This window comes from Schistocerca piceifrons, chromosome 8, assembly GCF_021461385.2.
Source record: "Schistocerca piceifrons isolate TAMUIC-IGC-003096 chromosome 8, iqSchPice1.1, whole genome shotgun sequence".
Taxonomy (NCBI): Eukaryota; Metazoa; Arthropoda; class Insecta; order Orthoptera; family Acrididae; genus Schistocerca; species Schistocerca piceifrons.
Window position 1 is genome coordinate 379,414,846 of NC_060145.1, and position 18,149 is coordinate 379,432,994.

The window sequence follows — 18,149 nt, forward strand, 5'->3', positions numbered from 1 at the left end:
CCCAAAAGACTCACTTTTTTCTTTTGTTGTGCCTATCTGTGATTCAACACCTCTTGTATGAGGTCTGTTAGAAAAGTATCCAACCTTTGACCAGGGAAAAAAAATAGCTTACCTGAAATGTTGCACACCTAACCATCTTCAAAGTAGTTACCTTGGGATTCCACACACTACTTCTTGCAGTACCACTATTGCTAGAAGCATGCCAAAAAAGCCTCTTTTGGAATGGAACTGTCATTGCTGCCATACTGTCCTCGCTTGTCTGAAATCACATTCTTTTCAATGGCCTCTTGAGTTTGGGAAACAGCCAAGTCACGGGGGGCCATATCAGGGAAGTAACATGCCTGTTGAAGCACAGGGATCTGGTTTTTTGCCAAAGTGGTCTAAATAAAGTGTGAAGAGTGTGCTGAAGCATTGTCATGATGGAAGCACCAATTTTCTGTGGACCACAAGTCCGGCCTCTTGCACTGCACAGTGTCACGTAGGCGATGAAGGACATTCCTACAGGATTCTTTCGTGATTGTTTGACACTGTGGTGTGTACTCACAGTGTACAACACTGCAGGAGTCAAAGAAAGCAGTCAGCATCACTTTGATATTCCTGTGCACTTGGCAGGCCTTCTTTGGTCTTGGTGATGAGGAATGCTTCTACTGTGATGACTGGGATTTGGTTTCGGGGTCATACACATACACCCACGACTCATCACCAGTGACTATGGTGTTCACGAAATGGGGGTCACTATTTGTGGAGTCCATAACATCCTGAGAGACTTCAACACGAAGTTACTTTTGCTCTGCTGTCAGCAGCTTCAGCATGAATTTCATAGAAACTCTCGTCATGGTCAAATCTATGGTCACAATGGAATGTGCCAAAAAAGTGCTTATGTCCACCTCTTTCACAATTTCTCCGATAGTCACACAACACTCCCACATCACCACAGTGTTCACTTTGGCAATGACCTCATCATTTTGATATGTTGATGGCCGACTGGAACACAGCTCGCTCTCCACTGATGTCCAGCCATCTTTAAACCAGTTGTACCACTCTTTAATCTGTGTGATGCCCATAGCATTGTCACCGAAAGCCATCCGAATCTTCCGAATGATTTCCACCTGGCTGACACCCAGTTTCTGGCAAAATTTGATGCAGTAGCACTGCTCCAGTCATTTCCCTTGCAACCGAAAAGCGACGCGAGCACTATACACGACCTCACTCAACTGCTGCTTGCCAGCAACTGACACTATTGATAGGTGGGAAAAAATTCACAGATGCAACAAAGATTAAAGGTCTGCCCATGCAAGCGCACTAGATTCAAATCCATCAGGTGAAAAAAGAAAGAAAGAAAGAAAGGGGGTGGGGGTCATATACTTTTCTAACAGATGTCCTCATACATATTAAGTAGGAACCTATATTTTTTATAAAATTGTCATTCCTCCATACTGGATTTTCTGTTGTCTAATAATAATAATAATAATAATAATAATAATAATATTTTAGAAAGACAACATGTTCATTTGCAATAATAAGTGGATTAGAGAGCTCACAGAAGAATTTATAATGTTAAGAGATGGTGATACCAGAGTCAGGAACCAGCCAGAGGAGAGCAGTGGCAAATTTGCTACCTATTTTGAAGAAATTAATAACAGCAATGAGAGGACACTTGATTTTTGTCTGACCAATAACACTGTAGCGATTATCACAATTTCTTATACAATACAATTCATTTACAAACAACAGAGTAACTAAACAACAGTTTAAGTCCCATAAGAAATTACATGTTGTGAAGAAAGATCAAATCATGAATGTAACTGGATGATGAACATATCAAAACTCACTGCAGTAACCAACAATTTTCTATTGGCAGTTAGAAACATTACAGAAGGGAACCAAAAAAGATAACACAGAAGAAACTCAACATTTAAAAGAAAAGGAAGAAGAAGATGAGGGAGAGGTGGGAACGGGGAGGAGAGAGAGATGAGGGAAGGAGAATAGAAAGAAAATGGATGAGGAGTGTATTGAACAGAAAAAAAGAGAAACTGTACTCATTTCTGACAACAGTCAAAAGGTTACAAGCAGAGTAAGTGGAGTACACCATGCGAAATTACGTCACAGTGGAAAGAAAGAATGCAACAGAAGGTTAGAAAGATGGAAGACAATTGAAAACACCCACATTACAGCTGATAATTTTGACATCTATGTAAAATACAAAATGTTAATTTGTTGTGAAGAGTTTGATCACATCTAGACAATACTACAAAATGCTAAAATTTATTCTATTGTCGTAATTTATTCTACTGTTTCTTGACGATCACGGTCAAAGAAAAATAATGTCCTCTGAATATTGTGAACAACAGGGGAGAGAAAATATTAACAAAATGTACAGCAGGAATATTTCCACAAATTACTGAAAATGATTACAGTGTAGGTGGCTTACAAGTGGACAAAGAAGAACACAAGAGAGCTAAGGGAAGGAGTAAAAGAAGTCAAAATGATTAGTTTTGAATGAAATAAAATGTATATTTAAAAAGTCCAAATACAGATTGCACTGCAGGATGACATCACAGAAACTGATTAACAACGTGGAAGGCCTGCCTTTCAAACTTTTGATGGATGTTTGGAATATAAAGCTAATATTTAACATCTTGTAGTTATCTGCCAAAAGAGAAGCACCTGAGATCTCAGTTGCCGTATCAGGATACCTGGTGAAAAATAACAACAAACACTTCATTATCCAGAAATCAGGTGAGATTATTAGAAGGCAGTCAGTTTGGTAAGGTTATATGAGGATATGTATGACACCAAGAAAATCAACACATTAAATAAGAGAGATAATATAAAACTTATTATAAATATAAAGATCTGTATTCCTATTTTCACAAGATACATGTGTATCACAGACATTCAGTGAACTGAACTTAATATGTAAAATCAAAACAGCAGAAATGAATTGTCTCCAGAAAGCAGAACAGATCAGTAAGAACATTAGGCTACATATTAAAGAGGATTTGATATGAGGCATACAAGAAGAAATCAAGAGTAAGTTTTAATGTCTAGTTAATGATGATGTCATTACAACCAGAACACAACTCAGATTAGGGAAGAACAGGAAAGAAAATCGGTCATGCTTTTTCTTACAGGAACCAGCCCATGGTACATTTCAAATGACTAAGGGAAACCATGAAAATCCTGTATCTGAATGTCTGGATGTCTGGATGTGGATTTGAGCACATGGCTTCCCAGATACGAGTCCAGTGTCTTTATCAAAGTGCCAATTTGCTTTGCGACAACCACATACACATGGCCCTCAAGAATTTTGGGCTTTGGAATAGTTTTGCATAGACAGAGTAATACCTAATATGAAACTGGAGAAGATAACAAAAATGGCAGATAAAATGGTTTAAACAACTACAACTGCGACCAAAAGACTGCTTGTCAAAGTCACTACAGCAAGTGAGAGTGTAAGTAGAAAAGTTGCTCATGTGAGACAGCTGATGGAAATGTAGATAGAAAAAATATTAAGGTGAGCACTAGGTAAGGATTAAGACATTCCTGTTCTCTTTCTTCTAACTCAAATGTGTTTATAAAATTTCTACTCCACACATCCCACGTTAATTTTTTTGTTGCTCCGAGCCAGTATCAGTTATCTGGTAAGTTAACAGTTTTATTTACATTGAATGTCTGTCATCTTTTATTGTTTTTACAGCCTAAGCTGCAAGTTATATTTTAGAACCTCTGCCACATCAGCACCCAGTGCTGCCTCTTTGCCTTGGCGAGCTGATACAGTAGCTCCCAAACATCTGGTGGCTATGATTATTTTACCCATCCCTGCTTTTTTATAGGCTTAATATGTTAACGCTGGGTACTGAAGAGAAATTTTAAGACTAGTTGGCTTCAAACATTTAATATTAAACAGATTACTCAGTGCAAGTCAGTACCTGACTCTCAGCCTCCCAACATGAAATCAGCCATATTTACATTGTTTGATACATTACAAGTAAAGCAGTCATACTTCCAGATAAAATGATGATTTTTTTAATGTATTTGATTTTTTGTTTCATCAGAAAATATGAATTTATACAATATAGCTCGCACTTTGCTATGTCCTTTACTATAAATACATATAGTACTCTCTATTCATAAATAAAAAAAAAAAAATCTTTCACCAATCATAGTGAATTTCACAGTGATGTGGCTGAGTGCCACCTTATAATGTTCATTTTGTTTGTTAGCAAACAATAATGGGATTTAAAATATAAATCATGTACAGAAGATATTTATACACTTATATGTTACAGGTAGAAAAAAGGAAATCAGTTTAATAAACACATCCATAGCATTTGGGAACAAATGATGAAGTTACAATTATCAATCATTTTCTCTATATACAAAGCATGAATGAAACTTATGGCTCATAGCTTTACATTGCTTATAACCACTTAATTAAAAACAAAATAGACTGATTTGAACAGATCACTATTTGTGTGTTCCTGACTTACACTATGGTCAAAAATATCCTTTACATATTTCATCCATAGGTCATAGTCCTGATAAATTCTATCATCCTCAGCGTAACACACTATTAACCACTTTTTCTCACATAAGCACCATCACTGTGAACAAAGAGACTTTTGTAACAGCACTACTTTTCTCCTTCCCCACACACTCATACATTCATGAAGTTGCGCACATTTGTATGAACACGTCTTTCTCCAGAAAATAGCTCCAGAAAGTACTTGGCTGGATTTCAACAACACAATTAAAATGAACAGTTGTAAACTGCTGAACTTGTTAAGCATTTCCAGGTTTTAAAACTAAAAAAAAAAAAAAAATTACTCTAACACAACACATATACACCACATCATTTGGAAGCTGGTCATTCGTAAAAGTCACAACCTTCAGTCATCCCATATTATTCTTGAGAAAACTGGTTTTAAGAAAATGTGTTTTCTGAACATCATTCACACAATATAGAATCCGCAATGCAAACAATTTAATAAGGAATTACTACACTTTCAGCCAAAAACAAATTTTGAATATTAAATAATTTTCTGTAACATTACAACAGTGGTAGCAATGGAAACAACTTGACCATTAATAAAATAAAAAACTCTCTGAAAATGAAATTTTTAAAAAAATGTATATAGAAAGAAGCTTCTACACATGTGACTAGTATAGCTAATCATTTCCACAGAGTTTTTTTATTTTCAATCATGCTAAATTATCTTTGGAATGTTCTGTCACATCCACAAAGTACGTTCCTTTCAAATAATACTGCCTGAGATCTTATTACTGACACACACAGATCACAAACAGTTTTAAGAAATATATTTTATGTACAGCTCAGATTTATAGGCTCTGCCTGCCACAAGGAGTATCTGCATTTTTTGTTCTGTTTTAAAATTTTGTTGATAGAAAAAGAATAGAGAAAAGTAAATTTCAGAAACAGATACTGTTATACTGCAGCATAAAGGATGTTACACCACATAATTTACAATACTAAAAACATCAACAACAGTGGCAGCAATAATATTTGTATCTGCAATTAGATGCTCTGCACATGTGTGGCTAATGCCTAGAAAGGGAAGAAAAGAGTTTACAGAAACAGCATTCAAGAAGGAGCAAGTGCTGAAACTTCTGCTTACAAATGAATGGTTTAAAACCAACATTACAGAATAACCAGAGAGCAAGTACAGATTCCTACATTAAACTTACAAAGTACAAGACTGCTGGGTAAAGTCAGACAGACACATAAGTACATGCACTTTCTTCAGACATTCATTCTCAACACACTTCAAAGATTCAGAAGAAAAAAGTACTTCGTAAAAAGTTGTTTTTATATTTACAAACCAGTTGAGGCATTATAAAAAAATGAACACAAACAGTACTGGGGATACAATACACATTGCACCTGTTCTGTGGTTGCACTGCACCCCAGTGAGCAAATGAGAAAGTAAATCCAATGTGCAGGTCCAAAGATGTTCCACACATAAGTGTCATTGAGTAGTGACATTAATTCAGAGTTCCTCTGCACTGTACATTGCCACACAAACATGGAATCTTAACATCTTCAATAGGAAACTTGTAATCGTAAGTTATTTCTTCATTAACATTGATCTGCTGCTTTGAGTATATTACAATTTTCTTCTGGCCTTCGATAGTAATGATCTTCGCGTAACAGTTCGGCTGCAAAACAAGGAGAAAATTGATCATTACTAAAACTTTTGAAGCAAATGTAAATATCATTTCACATAAACAGACTTTAGATAAATTTGTCATCATTAGTAGCCTATATTTTGAGACATTATGTTAAGACCATTGTAGGGTAGAGATGAAAGAAAAAATTATACACACATTATTTAGATGGAGTGAAACCCATTTATGAATATATTTCATCACATCTTTACAGTGAGTGAGTTGTAATACTGTATCAGCTCAAATAACTAAAAGTGGACATGACAAACTCACCTCAATGCACCAAGTCGTATTTAAATTATTCTATCTTTACATTTTTATAAATTCGAAGGGAAAAATTACAAGCGACGTAACATCAGCTGTTTGTCATGGATTGGGTACTAGCACCTATGATAATATTTCCTAGCCCCCCACCCCCCTTTGTCCAATCTTATACCAGTAGCACGAAGACAGAAATTACATTTATACTTTGCCTTTTCATATTATGTTTTATTTATTTATTTATTTATTTATTTTTTGTTTAAAAACATTGATTCCAATAATTTTGATAACGTGTATGGAGAACAATTTAAACCATTTTCCCCCCCAAGCTATTCAATTTATTCTCTAATGTCAGTTGACTCTCTGCAAATGAATGCTTTATGCTTCCATGCTAAGTATTGTTTGGTGTTAAGTGTGTGTGTGTGTGTGTGTGTGTGTGTGTGTGTGTGTGTGTGTGTGTGTGTTGGGGGTGGGGGGGGGGGGTGGGGGGGGGGGGGGAGAGGAGGGTGTACATACCTATGTACACAACAGAAAAAGATGGTTGCTAATATATTTTATTGCATTAAAATCAAGCCCGAAATTTGTTTGAACAGTCAATTCGCCAGGAAAATTTTAAAATTCACAATGCTCCGGTTCTCTACATACAGAAACTATCTTTTGGACAGGGAATGGATATTCAGGACATCTTGGGTGGTGTCACAAATGTCAGTTTGCTTTAAATGTTAATTAATGTGGATGGGCACGACATGGTTACTGTAATATGTGAATTCAGTATTAAAGGAATGCCACTTATCTAAGCCACATTGATTATATAATTAAGCATAACACCATGAAATGTCCTGAAATGAATGAGCACGTAAGGTAAGTAAGTTTTAGGGAAGGCAAATAGCCAACTACAATTTACTGATAGAGTCTCCAACATTTTGTCAGGCATAGAGCTCCTAAATACAAAGTAAGCAATTTGGGGCTCATACAGAGACATGCTATGCACTATACCTAGCCTTGCAGAGCATGTATGTAAATGCAGATATAGGTGCATATATAAATAGCATCACTCGCATAATAATATAAGGTAAATCTGTTAAGGCATGAATTGTTACAGTCCATAACCAAGTCCTTAGCAACATTTGCTTGTCTGACAATGTGCAGTGAACTAGCGTCAATGATGTTGTAGACTGTGTTAGACTTTTTAACAAAGTTGGTAGTGCAAATCATTGTCTAAAAGTCAACTGCTTTGTGTGGATGTAGGAGGAGCTGACAGCCATTTGTGAACAACTGAAGATGTTACTGACCATGGCTAGATGTCTGCTGGCTGTTGCCCGGGAAGTAGGGGCATATCAGTGTGGCAACCAGCCAGCACATCTTCCAGCTTACATGACATGGGGAACCATGCTCGCAGAGTGAGTGGCAGATTGTACAGCCTTCATTTCGCTTGAGGCACATGGTGAACGAAGGGAATGGTCATATGATCTTGCTTGTTCGCCCTATGGATGAAAAAGTGGTCGCTCCTTCAGCAGAACACGAGCAGGCGCACAAGAGAAAGGGCTAGTTATTGGGAGCGTCAAAGCTAGTCATGTTATGGAGCCCATTAGGGAAATAACGTCCAGGGCCCATTGGGAAAATAGTGTCCAGAGCTGGACAGACATCCAATGTGCATCCAAAATATGGAGGATGAGGAACATGCCTGCAGCTATCGAGTGTCAACTTCAAGTTGTGCCCCATGTCAACACTAAGCCCCACTTGTGGGGTGGAAGCAGAACTTTCAATTTGCAGTATCATACCCAGAACTAATCACGATCCTTTGGTTCGGAGCCAAGTGCAAAGTCTCAATCAGAATTTCCGTCAATTCTGTGACACATTTGGCTACAGATTTCCAGATCTGTGTTATGGGATGGAAAATTGCTGGACTGCACTTGATAGGTCAGGGGTGCACTTCGCAGAGGAAACAGCTGATTGAGTAACAAAGTACTTGTGGAGTGCACAATGCTTTTTAAGACTAGGTAATAATTTGAGGTCTTCTGATGAACATTCATCAGTTGATACACAGTGAGTGGAATTAGATCACATAAAAAGTAAAGACACTTCAAAAGCCAAAATTTTAACAATAAATTGCTGCAGCCCTCCACGAAGGCTATCACTCCAGAATTAACTCCAATTTGAGAGCTGGTTGAAACCCAAAACAGAAAGGTCACTTTTTATGTTTTTCTTAAGTAACTCTAAAACTGCGACATGCAGTAAAAATATTTCCCGGAGTAAAATTAAACACCATTAAAATTTGTACCAAATATGTACTTTTCATTTTTTCTCCAAGTGTAATGGTTTCTGGGTTGCAGAGGATGGAAAAATTGCTGATTATTGAAAACAGTGTTTTAACACTACAAAATTTATGTTTATTGTTAAATAATAATAACTTGTTTAAGAATAGGTATTAAATGTGTGTACCACATCTAAGTGCAATAGAGCCATATTAACGGACGCGTTGTGTTTGCAGGTCTGACAGGCTGGAGGGATGTGGGGGGTGAGGAGAGGTTGCAAGGGGGGGGGGGGGGGGGGGGGGGACTGGATGGGTGGAGGGTAGAAGCACGAGGGAAGGCAGGTCACCAAATTGTGGTCATGCATTCCCTCCTTCGTAGGTCTGCAAGCTGGCAAGTGAGCAGGCTGTTTCCTATTCTCACTACTCCACTAGTTCACAAGAAGCTATTACAGGGTGGTTCACAGACACACATCAAAAAAAGTTTTTCATCACCCCAGTTCCCAGAACTCCTGAAAACAGACATTGACTGTGGATATTGTATCACAGACACAGTCCCTTTGACTGTTCAGACATGTTACTACAACCGCCCAAAGATGTAAACAACCATGCATGAGCAGCACCTACTAGACGGGTGGGGGATGTCCAACATCTGATCAGCTCATTCCACAGCTCGTGTTGTCTGTAGTTCTACCATGCCTAGATGGTCAATAGTGCAGTTTGATAGCTACCGCATTGTTACTTTGTGCCAGGAATGGCTCTCAACAAGGGAAGTGTCCAGGCGTCTTGATGTGAACCAAAGTGATGTTGTTCAGATATGGAGGAGACACAGAGCGACATGAACTTTCAATGACATGCCTCGCTCAAGCCGCCCAAGGGCTACTACTACAGTGGATGACCGCTACCTACGGATTATGGATCGGAGGAATGCTGACGCCAATGCCACCATGTTGAATAATGCTTTTTGTGCAGCCACAGGACGTCATGTTACAACTCAAACTGTGTGCAATACGCTGCATGAGATGCAACTTCACTCCTGATGTCCGCGGTGAGGTCCATCTTTGCAACCACAACACCATGCAGCACAGTACAGATGGGCCCAACAACATGCTGAATGGACTGCTCAGGATTGCCATCATGTTCTCTTTGCCAATGAGTGTCGCACATGCCTTCAACCAGACATTCATCACAGACGTGTTTGGAGGCAACCCGGTCAGTCTGAATGCCTTAGACACACAGTCCAGTGAGTGCAGCAAGGTGGAGGTCCCCTACTGTTTTGGGGGGGGGGGGGGGGGGGGGCATTATGTGGGGCCGATATATGCCGCTGGTGGTCATGGAAGGCACCATAACAGCTGTACGATACGTGTTTATACGTGTTTGCCATCCTCCGACTGATAGCACAACCATATCAGCAGCATATTGGCGTAGCATTCGTCTTCATGATGGACGACAATTCACATACCCATCGTGCACATCTTGTGAATGACTTCCTTCAGGGTACTGACATCACGTGACTAGAGTGGCCAGCATGTTCTCCAGACATGGACCCTATCGAACATGCCTGGGATAGACTAAAAAGGGCTGTTTAAGGATGACGCGAACCACCATCCACTCTGAGGGATCTACACCGAATCACCATTGAGGAGTGGGACAAACTGAACCAACTTGACTGACGAACTTGTGGATAGTATGCCACAATGAATACAGGCATGCGCCAATGCAAGAGGACGCGCTACTGGATATCAGAAGTACCGGTGTGTATAGCAACCTGGACCACCACCTCTGAAGATCTCACTGTATGGTGGTACAACATGCAATGTGTGGTTTTCATGAGCAATAAAAAGGGCGGAAATGATGTTTATGATGATCTCTATTACAATTTTCTGTACAGGTTCCAGAATTCTCGGAAACGAGGTGATACAAAACTTTTTTGATGTGTGTGGTTATGCCAAACCTTCCACAGATCTCCTCATGAATCACTGGCAGTGCAGTTCACAGACCCACTTATGAGGTTTTTGTTTTCCACAAACTGCTTTATCACCACACGGAAGGTAGGAATGAGTTGTTAATAATATTAATGCAAGAAAGGTGTATGTACAGATTCTACCTAAATCTATGCACACTCTTCTACACCACTAGAGGGAAACTGATTCCTGGTCATCCTGTATGGCAGTTGTAGCATTCTTCCAGGAAAGGTAACTTTCTTCACCACAGCGCTGCTAGTCAGCTTTCTAGTTTACAGACTGACTATACTTCCCATCATTTCCTGTCCATTTCTCTCATATGAGTAGACAAAATAACTTTACTGAGCTCCTGTTCATATGTTGGAGTTATTTTCAGTTTATTAAGTGTACTTATTTGCAGTTGTTGAGCGAGCTCTTCAGATGGAGCTTTCAACTGTCTACCACATTCTGCCAAGTGTAACATGCTGTCAATATTTATTAAAAAAATGTTGATTTCTTTGTCTCCTCCGTCACTGGTAAGAGTGCTTTACACAACAAGTAGCAAAATGCACCACCCCAACCTCAGCTCTCTCAACATCTAAAGATGCCCAGAGACTTGAATTGAAACTGAATGGAAGCAGATCACCTAGGTGTTATTGAACTTCAGATATTTCAACATAAACATCAAGTAAAGCATTGCAGCAGATTATGACCTGTCTTATTCGACCAGACATATTGATGTCCACCTTGCAAGTTACACTGTAGATACGTGATAAGTGACTCCACTCACTGCAACCCTCTCTATAAGGGCCAGCAATTCCAGAATAGAATAGATTTATGCAGTCAACCAGTAATACAATTAAGCATACAGCGGAGATGCTGAGTTGCAGATAGGCACAACAAAAAGATTTTCACACTTGAAGCTTTCGGCCAATGGCCTTTGTCAACGATGAAGCTTTCGGCCAATGGCCTTTGTCAACGATAGACACACACACACACACACACACACACACACACACACACACACACACAACTCAGACACACGACTGCAGTCTCGGGCAACTGAAACCACACACTGTTACACTCCATCCCGGATTTTCCATTGTTTGAGTAATACAATTAATGGTGAGAGAAGTCCAATAACAATCCCTTTCCTACTAACACTATATAGATCACTGACTATGTCACACTTACAATTTAAACACTTCTCAGCCACTGTTAATAGAAACATATTTTACATTAAAGGCCACTTGTTAAGTGATTCATTTACATTGAAAATAACTCTACTATACAGATCATCCCAGGAGGAATGGTCAATATTCACAGATATTAAAGGAACAAACATCTGAAGCAAAAACCTTAATAGGCATATATATGCCCTATTCCAAATGGTTCTTGAGATACAAATCATTTGATGTACACGCTATTTTCTGTATTATCCAATATGCCTGCAGATTTACACATGTACAGCAATTAGTAAACATTAGAAATTGCATTTTACAAAGTATCAATTAAAACTACTTACTTTTAACATATTCACATGAAAGTATTATCATCCAAGTCACATTACAGCTGTTGTACAGCTCACAGTAAATGTTCAAATATCCCACAATCAACTTTGGTGCATTTTTGCACTCTTGGGAGAACGTGTGCTGCTTGTCTGAGTGCCTCTGCACGTTCCCTACTGAGGGCAGCAGCATCCATGCTACGACCAAGCATTTCATCTCAAGTATTCACCTGTACATCTCAACACTTAATCCAACCCTGTGAGTGAAAACCTAAATGTGTAAAGTCTGGTGGTCTTGGTGGCCTGTTAATTGTACTAACATGACAAATCCAGTGATTAAGGTAAGTTTGTTTAGTGAAACGTGAAAGGACTCCAAACGCTGGAATTACATTGTAGTCCTTATGCTAAAAAGAATGTTCTCAAGGTCGTCCACAAATAAATTTTCCAAAAAATGCAAGAATTTGCTCTTATAAAATGACTGCACCAAACACTGGTTGAAAAACAAACTTGGAAATTGGTTTCCGCTGTAGCTTGTGGGTTTTCCAATGATCGCCAATGATTATTACACATGTTGTTGACTCCATCCTGTGTCAACGTGGTTTCATCACCAAATAGTATTGGTGGAAGTAAATTATGATTTTCATGTAACCAGTCACAAAATTGAAGTTCTGTGGCAATGTCACCAATGTGAATATTGTGGACATGCTGTACATGAAATGAGTACAAGTTTTCCACATGCAAAATTCACCATACATATGTTCTTGGGGCACAGACACATACAGACAGTATGCTAGTAGTGGGACTATACTGCACCATATCAGTAACGTGTTGCTCTTGCACACGTTGTTGAACTACACATTCAGATGAAAAATGGGGACTTGCAGTAATACCCGTTTCATCCCCCATGCACTTATATCCCACTGGCCAGGATTTTTAGAATGTTGTTCCTGGTATTCTGTCTACTACTGTGCAAAAATTTGTGACTACACGAATTCTCCACTCCCCCCACCCTCTCAAAACCTCCTTTGGTCTTCACTGACTGGGTTGTAAGTCTTTGTTAGACACATTCTCTTCAGGAATTAGTGACCCGAATATTTTGCTTCTTTTGGCATCCCATGCTTGGCACACCACAGCCAACATTTAGAAGCTTCTTTCTCTTTCGCATCAAGTATAGATCTACATCTACATCTATACTCAGCAAACCACTGTGAGGTGCATAGCAGAGGGTATGTCCCATTGTACCATTTATGAGGGTTTCTTCCTGTTCTATTCATGTATTAAGTGCAGAAGAATGATTGTTTGAATCCCTCTGAGGGTGCAGTAATTATTCTAATCTTATCCTCGTGATCTCCATGTGAGTGATACATAGTGGGTTGTAGTGTATTCCTGAAGTAATCATTTCAAACCTAGTTCTTGAAAGTTTGTTATGAGACTTTCTCGGGATAGTTTGTGTCCTCCTTCAAGAGTCTTCCAATTAAGTTGCTTCAGTATCTCTTTGACACTCTCCCACAGATCAGACAAAGCTGTGACCATTCGTGCTGCCCTTCCGTGTATAAGTTCAATATCCCCTGTTGTTCTACGTGGTGCGGGCCCCACGCACTTGAGCAATATTCTAGGACCAGTTGCACGAGTGATGTGTAAGCAATCTCCTTCATAAAGTGATTGCACTTCCCCAGTATTCTACCAATAAACCAAAATCTACCATCTGCTTTACCCATGACTGAACCTATGTGATCATTCCATTTCATATACACCCAGGAATTTGTAGGAGTTGGCCAATTCTAACAGTGACCCATTGATGTTATAGTCGTAAGATACTTCTCTCTTTTGTTTTGTGAAACACACAACTTTAGATTTTTGAAAATTTAGAGTAAGTTGCCAATCTTTGCACCACTTTGAAATCTTATCCAGATCTGACTGAATATTTATACAGCTTCTTTCAGATAGTACATCATTATATATAACTGCATCATCTGCAAAAAGTTTCAGGTTGCTATTGTCTGCAAGGTCATTGATATACAACATCAACCACACAAGTCCTACACACAGGTGACTCCTGAATGTAAGAAGGATAAAAGAACAGACCTACAAAATTACAGGCCAATACCATTAACATCTGGTTGCTGCAAAATTCATTAACATATTGTATGGTCGGATATAATAAATTTCCTTCACACAGAAAAATTTCAATCCACAAATCAGCACGGATTCAGAAAGCAACCCTCGTGTGAAACTTGCCTTTTCTCTCACAATATCCTGCAAACCATGAAAGAAGGGCAAGAAGCAGATTCCATGTTCCCAGATTTCTGGAAAGCACTTGACACAGACTGTTAATGAAGACCCAAGTATATGCAATAAGCCCTCAGATATATGAGTAGCTCCTGTGAGTTGTTCTGGGCAGTATGTGTTCAAAGAGACAAGGGTGCCCCCAAGGAAGTGTGACAGGACTACTTGTGTTCTCTTTATACATAAACATTTTCACAAAAAGGCTGAGCAGCAATCTGAAACTGTTTGCTGATGACGCTGTAGTGTACAGAAAAATGTCATTATTCAGTAACTGTAGGACGATGCTGGACGATTTAGACAGGATTTATATTTGGGGTAAAGAACAACAACTTGTTTAGAACAAAGAAAAATGTAAGTTAATGCAGATGAGCAAAAACAGTCTGATAATGTTTGAATACAGTGTTAGTGGTGTACCACTGGACAGAGTCACATTTATTAAATACTTAAGCATAAAAATGCAAGGTGATATAAAATGGAATGAGCACTTATGGTTGGTAGTAGAGAAGGCAAATGGTCGAGAATTCTAGGAAACCATGGCTCATCTATAAAGGAGATCACATAAGAAACATTAGTGTGACCCATTATAGAGTACTGCTCATGTGGCTGAGATCCCCCCAGGTTAGATTAAAAAAGACACCGAAGAGATTCAGAAACTCACTGCAAATATTACAAAAATGCCCCGTGAATGTAAAAGGGAAACCTTGGAGGGAAGATGATGACGATTTCGCAAAACACTTTTGAGAAAATTTAGAGAAATGGCATATGGGTCTGACTGTGGAATCATCTACTGCTGCCAAGGTACAGTGAACATAAGGACCGTGAAGACAAGATAAGTCAGGGTTCGTACAGGGGCATATAGACAGTCACATTTCCCTCACTTCATTTGCAAATGGAACAGGAAAGGGAATGCCTAGCAGTGGTACACACACTGTATGGTGGCTTGAGGATGTAAGTAGTTGCAGAGCCTGTATAGTTTTTAATTCAGGAACTTCAGATAGGTCTCTAATAAGCTGGATATTTTTTCACAGACAATGCAGTACTCTCATTCACTTCTGAGAGTTGACCACAAATGAACTACTTTAAAAAGAAAAGCAGCGTCCAGTCACTCAACATAAAAGAGGAGTTATCCCTGTGTAGTAAAAATGTTCTTACGTGTTGTTCAAAAAATCGTGCAGTGCTCTACATCATACTTTTTCAATACGCTTTAACAATAATTCAAGGCGGCGTCTATTCCCTGCAGGAATTAAGTGTGTAATGTTAGATGCTATTCACTGGAATGAATGGAACAGTAGGAAAAACTGCAAATACATTTCTCGGGTTTGTCGCTGGGTAACATTGTGCGAATCACACAGCATTTCATCAACGCAAGTGTTTGACATCTTCAGGTGGTGGTTGTTGTTGTGTTCACTGGTGCAGGATGTGACTCGTGAAATTGTGTGATGGTGTTGAAATTTGATAGGGCCAGGAGCAGGAATTACACATGTGCAGAGAAGTGTTCACAGTTGGACAGAAGCAGTGCCGCTTATCAGAAGTGGAAGGAGGCCTTTCGCATGTGCGCAGTGGACAATGACTGTGCTGCTGGACACTGCTGTGGTTAAAAGCTGAATTAACTCTCTGAAATGTGCTGTGTTGGATCAGAAACTGTAGATAATTGGCTATCCAATTTTAATTTAATGCAACTATGCTAGACTCCAGGTAGTACTTAGCATAAATTTTGGTTGATGCAAATATTTCAGGGCTTGAGAAAAGTATGAACTTTCCACCAACACCTAAGACAGCCCTTTCTGAGGTATGACAGCTGGGGTGGAAGCAGAAACCTTGAATCTTCCCAGTGGGATTTGCAGAAGCAATGTGATGGAACACCAGCCGAGTTTTTACCTCAGCTTCCCCTAAAAAGTTCAGTCAGAAACAAAGGCTCTGGAAGACTTGACAGCAGACAGGGATTCTCATTATTTTACCTGCTGATAAGAAGAACATTGCCGTCTTCCTCTCAAAAACTGAGTACAACATCGAGAGAGCTGCACTGCTGATGTAGTATCTATATTTATTCGAGAGAGCTGCACTGCTGATGTAGTATCTATATTTATCAAAGTACCTCTGCAGGACTCATCAGAGTTTTTTAGCTGCAAGTTTGAGCGAGACATTGTAGCACTGTTTAAAGGTCTGCTTTCCTCAACCTATTTATTACTTAGTAACCAGTATTTAGAACAAGTGGATAGAGACACCATGGAAAGTCCCCTCTCCACTACTGTGGCCAACTATTTTATGGAAAACTTTGAAGGAAAAGAACTGTGGTCAGCAACTCTCCAGTCATACTACTTCTGGCTGTATGTCAATGATACATTTGTGGTGCGACCCCATAGAATACACATACTACCTCACTCAGTTTGAATAGTCAGTTCACCATGGAAGTAGAAAAAGATGGCAGCTTACCAGTTCTGGGTGTCACAGTTTGAGGAAAATACAATGGGACCCTTTGACATAATGTCTACTGTGAACCAACTCACACATAGTTACTTTTGCAGGCCAAATGCTGTCATCAGGCTGCACAGGGCAATGGTCTTATGCTCCCTAGTACACAGAGCCTGTATGTCTCAGATACTGAAAGACTGTCAGGTGGTCTGAAACATCTAACAAAAGTGTTCTAACAGAATGATAATTCTGGTAAACAGATACAGAATGCATTCCACTCCAAGCACCTTCGAAGTAGGGATGGAAATGAACATGCGGAGGCAGCCATTGCAGTGGCCTTCTTGTCATATTTTGGCGGCATGCCTTCAATAACTGAAAAGATCCTCAAGAAATACAAAATTAAGTGTGTTTTTCATTCATTGGCAAAAATGAAGAAACTATTATGCCTGGTAAAAGAAAATCTCAGCCTTGGAAAATGTGTCATACATAATACCCCTTGCCAGTGTGGGAAGTCTTATATTAGGCAGATATGTCACGCAGCAGAAGAACATTGTGCTGAACACTATCGATGTTCGTATCTGGGTCGGTCTGACAAATCTGCAGTGGTGAAGCATTGCCTGAACATGGGGCATGGAACGTTTTATGAGTAAACTGAACATGTGGCATGTTTCATGAGTAAACTGAAGTTTCATTGTTCTGAGAGTTCATTTTTAAGGTGGCCATGAGGCCATACACATCCATATGGCAGACAATCACGTCCAGCGGGATGTACAATTGCAAGCAATACTGCCTGGAATCCAGCATTGGCTGCCATAAAATTAAAATGGGAGAAAAAGTATTTCTGATTTACGACCTTATGCAGTGCACTGCATAGAGTTAATTCAGATTTTAACCACAGCAGTGTCCAGCATCGCAATCATTGCACACTGTGCTGAAGGCCTCTCTTCAGCTCCCAGCAGGAGGCACTATAAACTCTATTTTCGTCAAGCAACTGTGGGCACGTATCTGTGCATGCACAGTTCCTGCTCCTGGCCCCATAAATTCTGATGCTTCCATGCAAGTATCGCATGTCATATCCTGCAGCAGTGAAGATAGCAACAACTGCCATATAAAAATGTCTAACAGTTGTTTCAATGAAATATGTTATCTTGTGGCTAACCTGGAAAGTGTATTTGCAGCAGATCCACTGGGAGGGCCTGAAAAGTCACAGAAAAATAACTGTTCAAGTGGATCAGTCTGACTGTTTTTCCATCATTCTCCTATGTTATTCCCAGCAAATACATGGAGAGTTCCTACTGAC

General features: G+C 39.4%; 1 protein-coding gene across 1 annotated transcript in view; it reads right to left on the minus strand.

Moving 5' to 3' along the window:
- Positions 1-3,893: 3,893 nt before the first annotated feature.
- The window catches only part of LOC124711430 (histone-lysine N-methyltransferase SETD1B), a 173,689-nt gene continuing 159,433 nt past the window's right edge, over positions 3,894-18,149 (minus strand). The window contains exon 15 of the mRNA XM_047241499.1: positions 3,894-6,180. Coding sequence (XP_047097455.1) covers positions 6,007-6,180 — 174 coding nt within the window. The 3' untranslated portion in view covers positions 3,894-6,006. The remainder of the gene's footprint in view (positions 6,181-18,149) is intronic.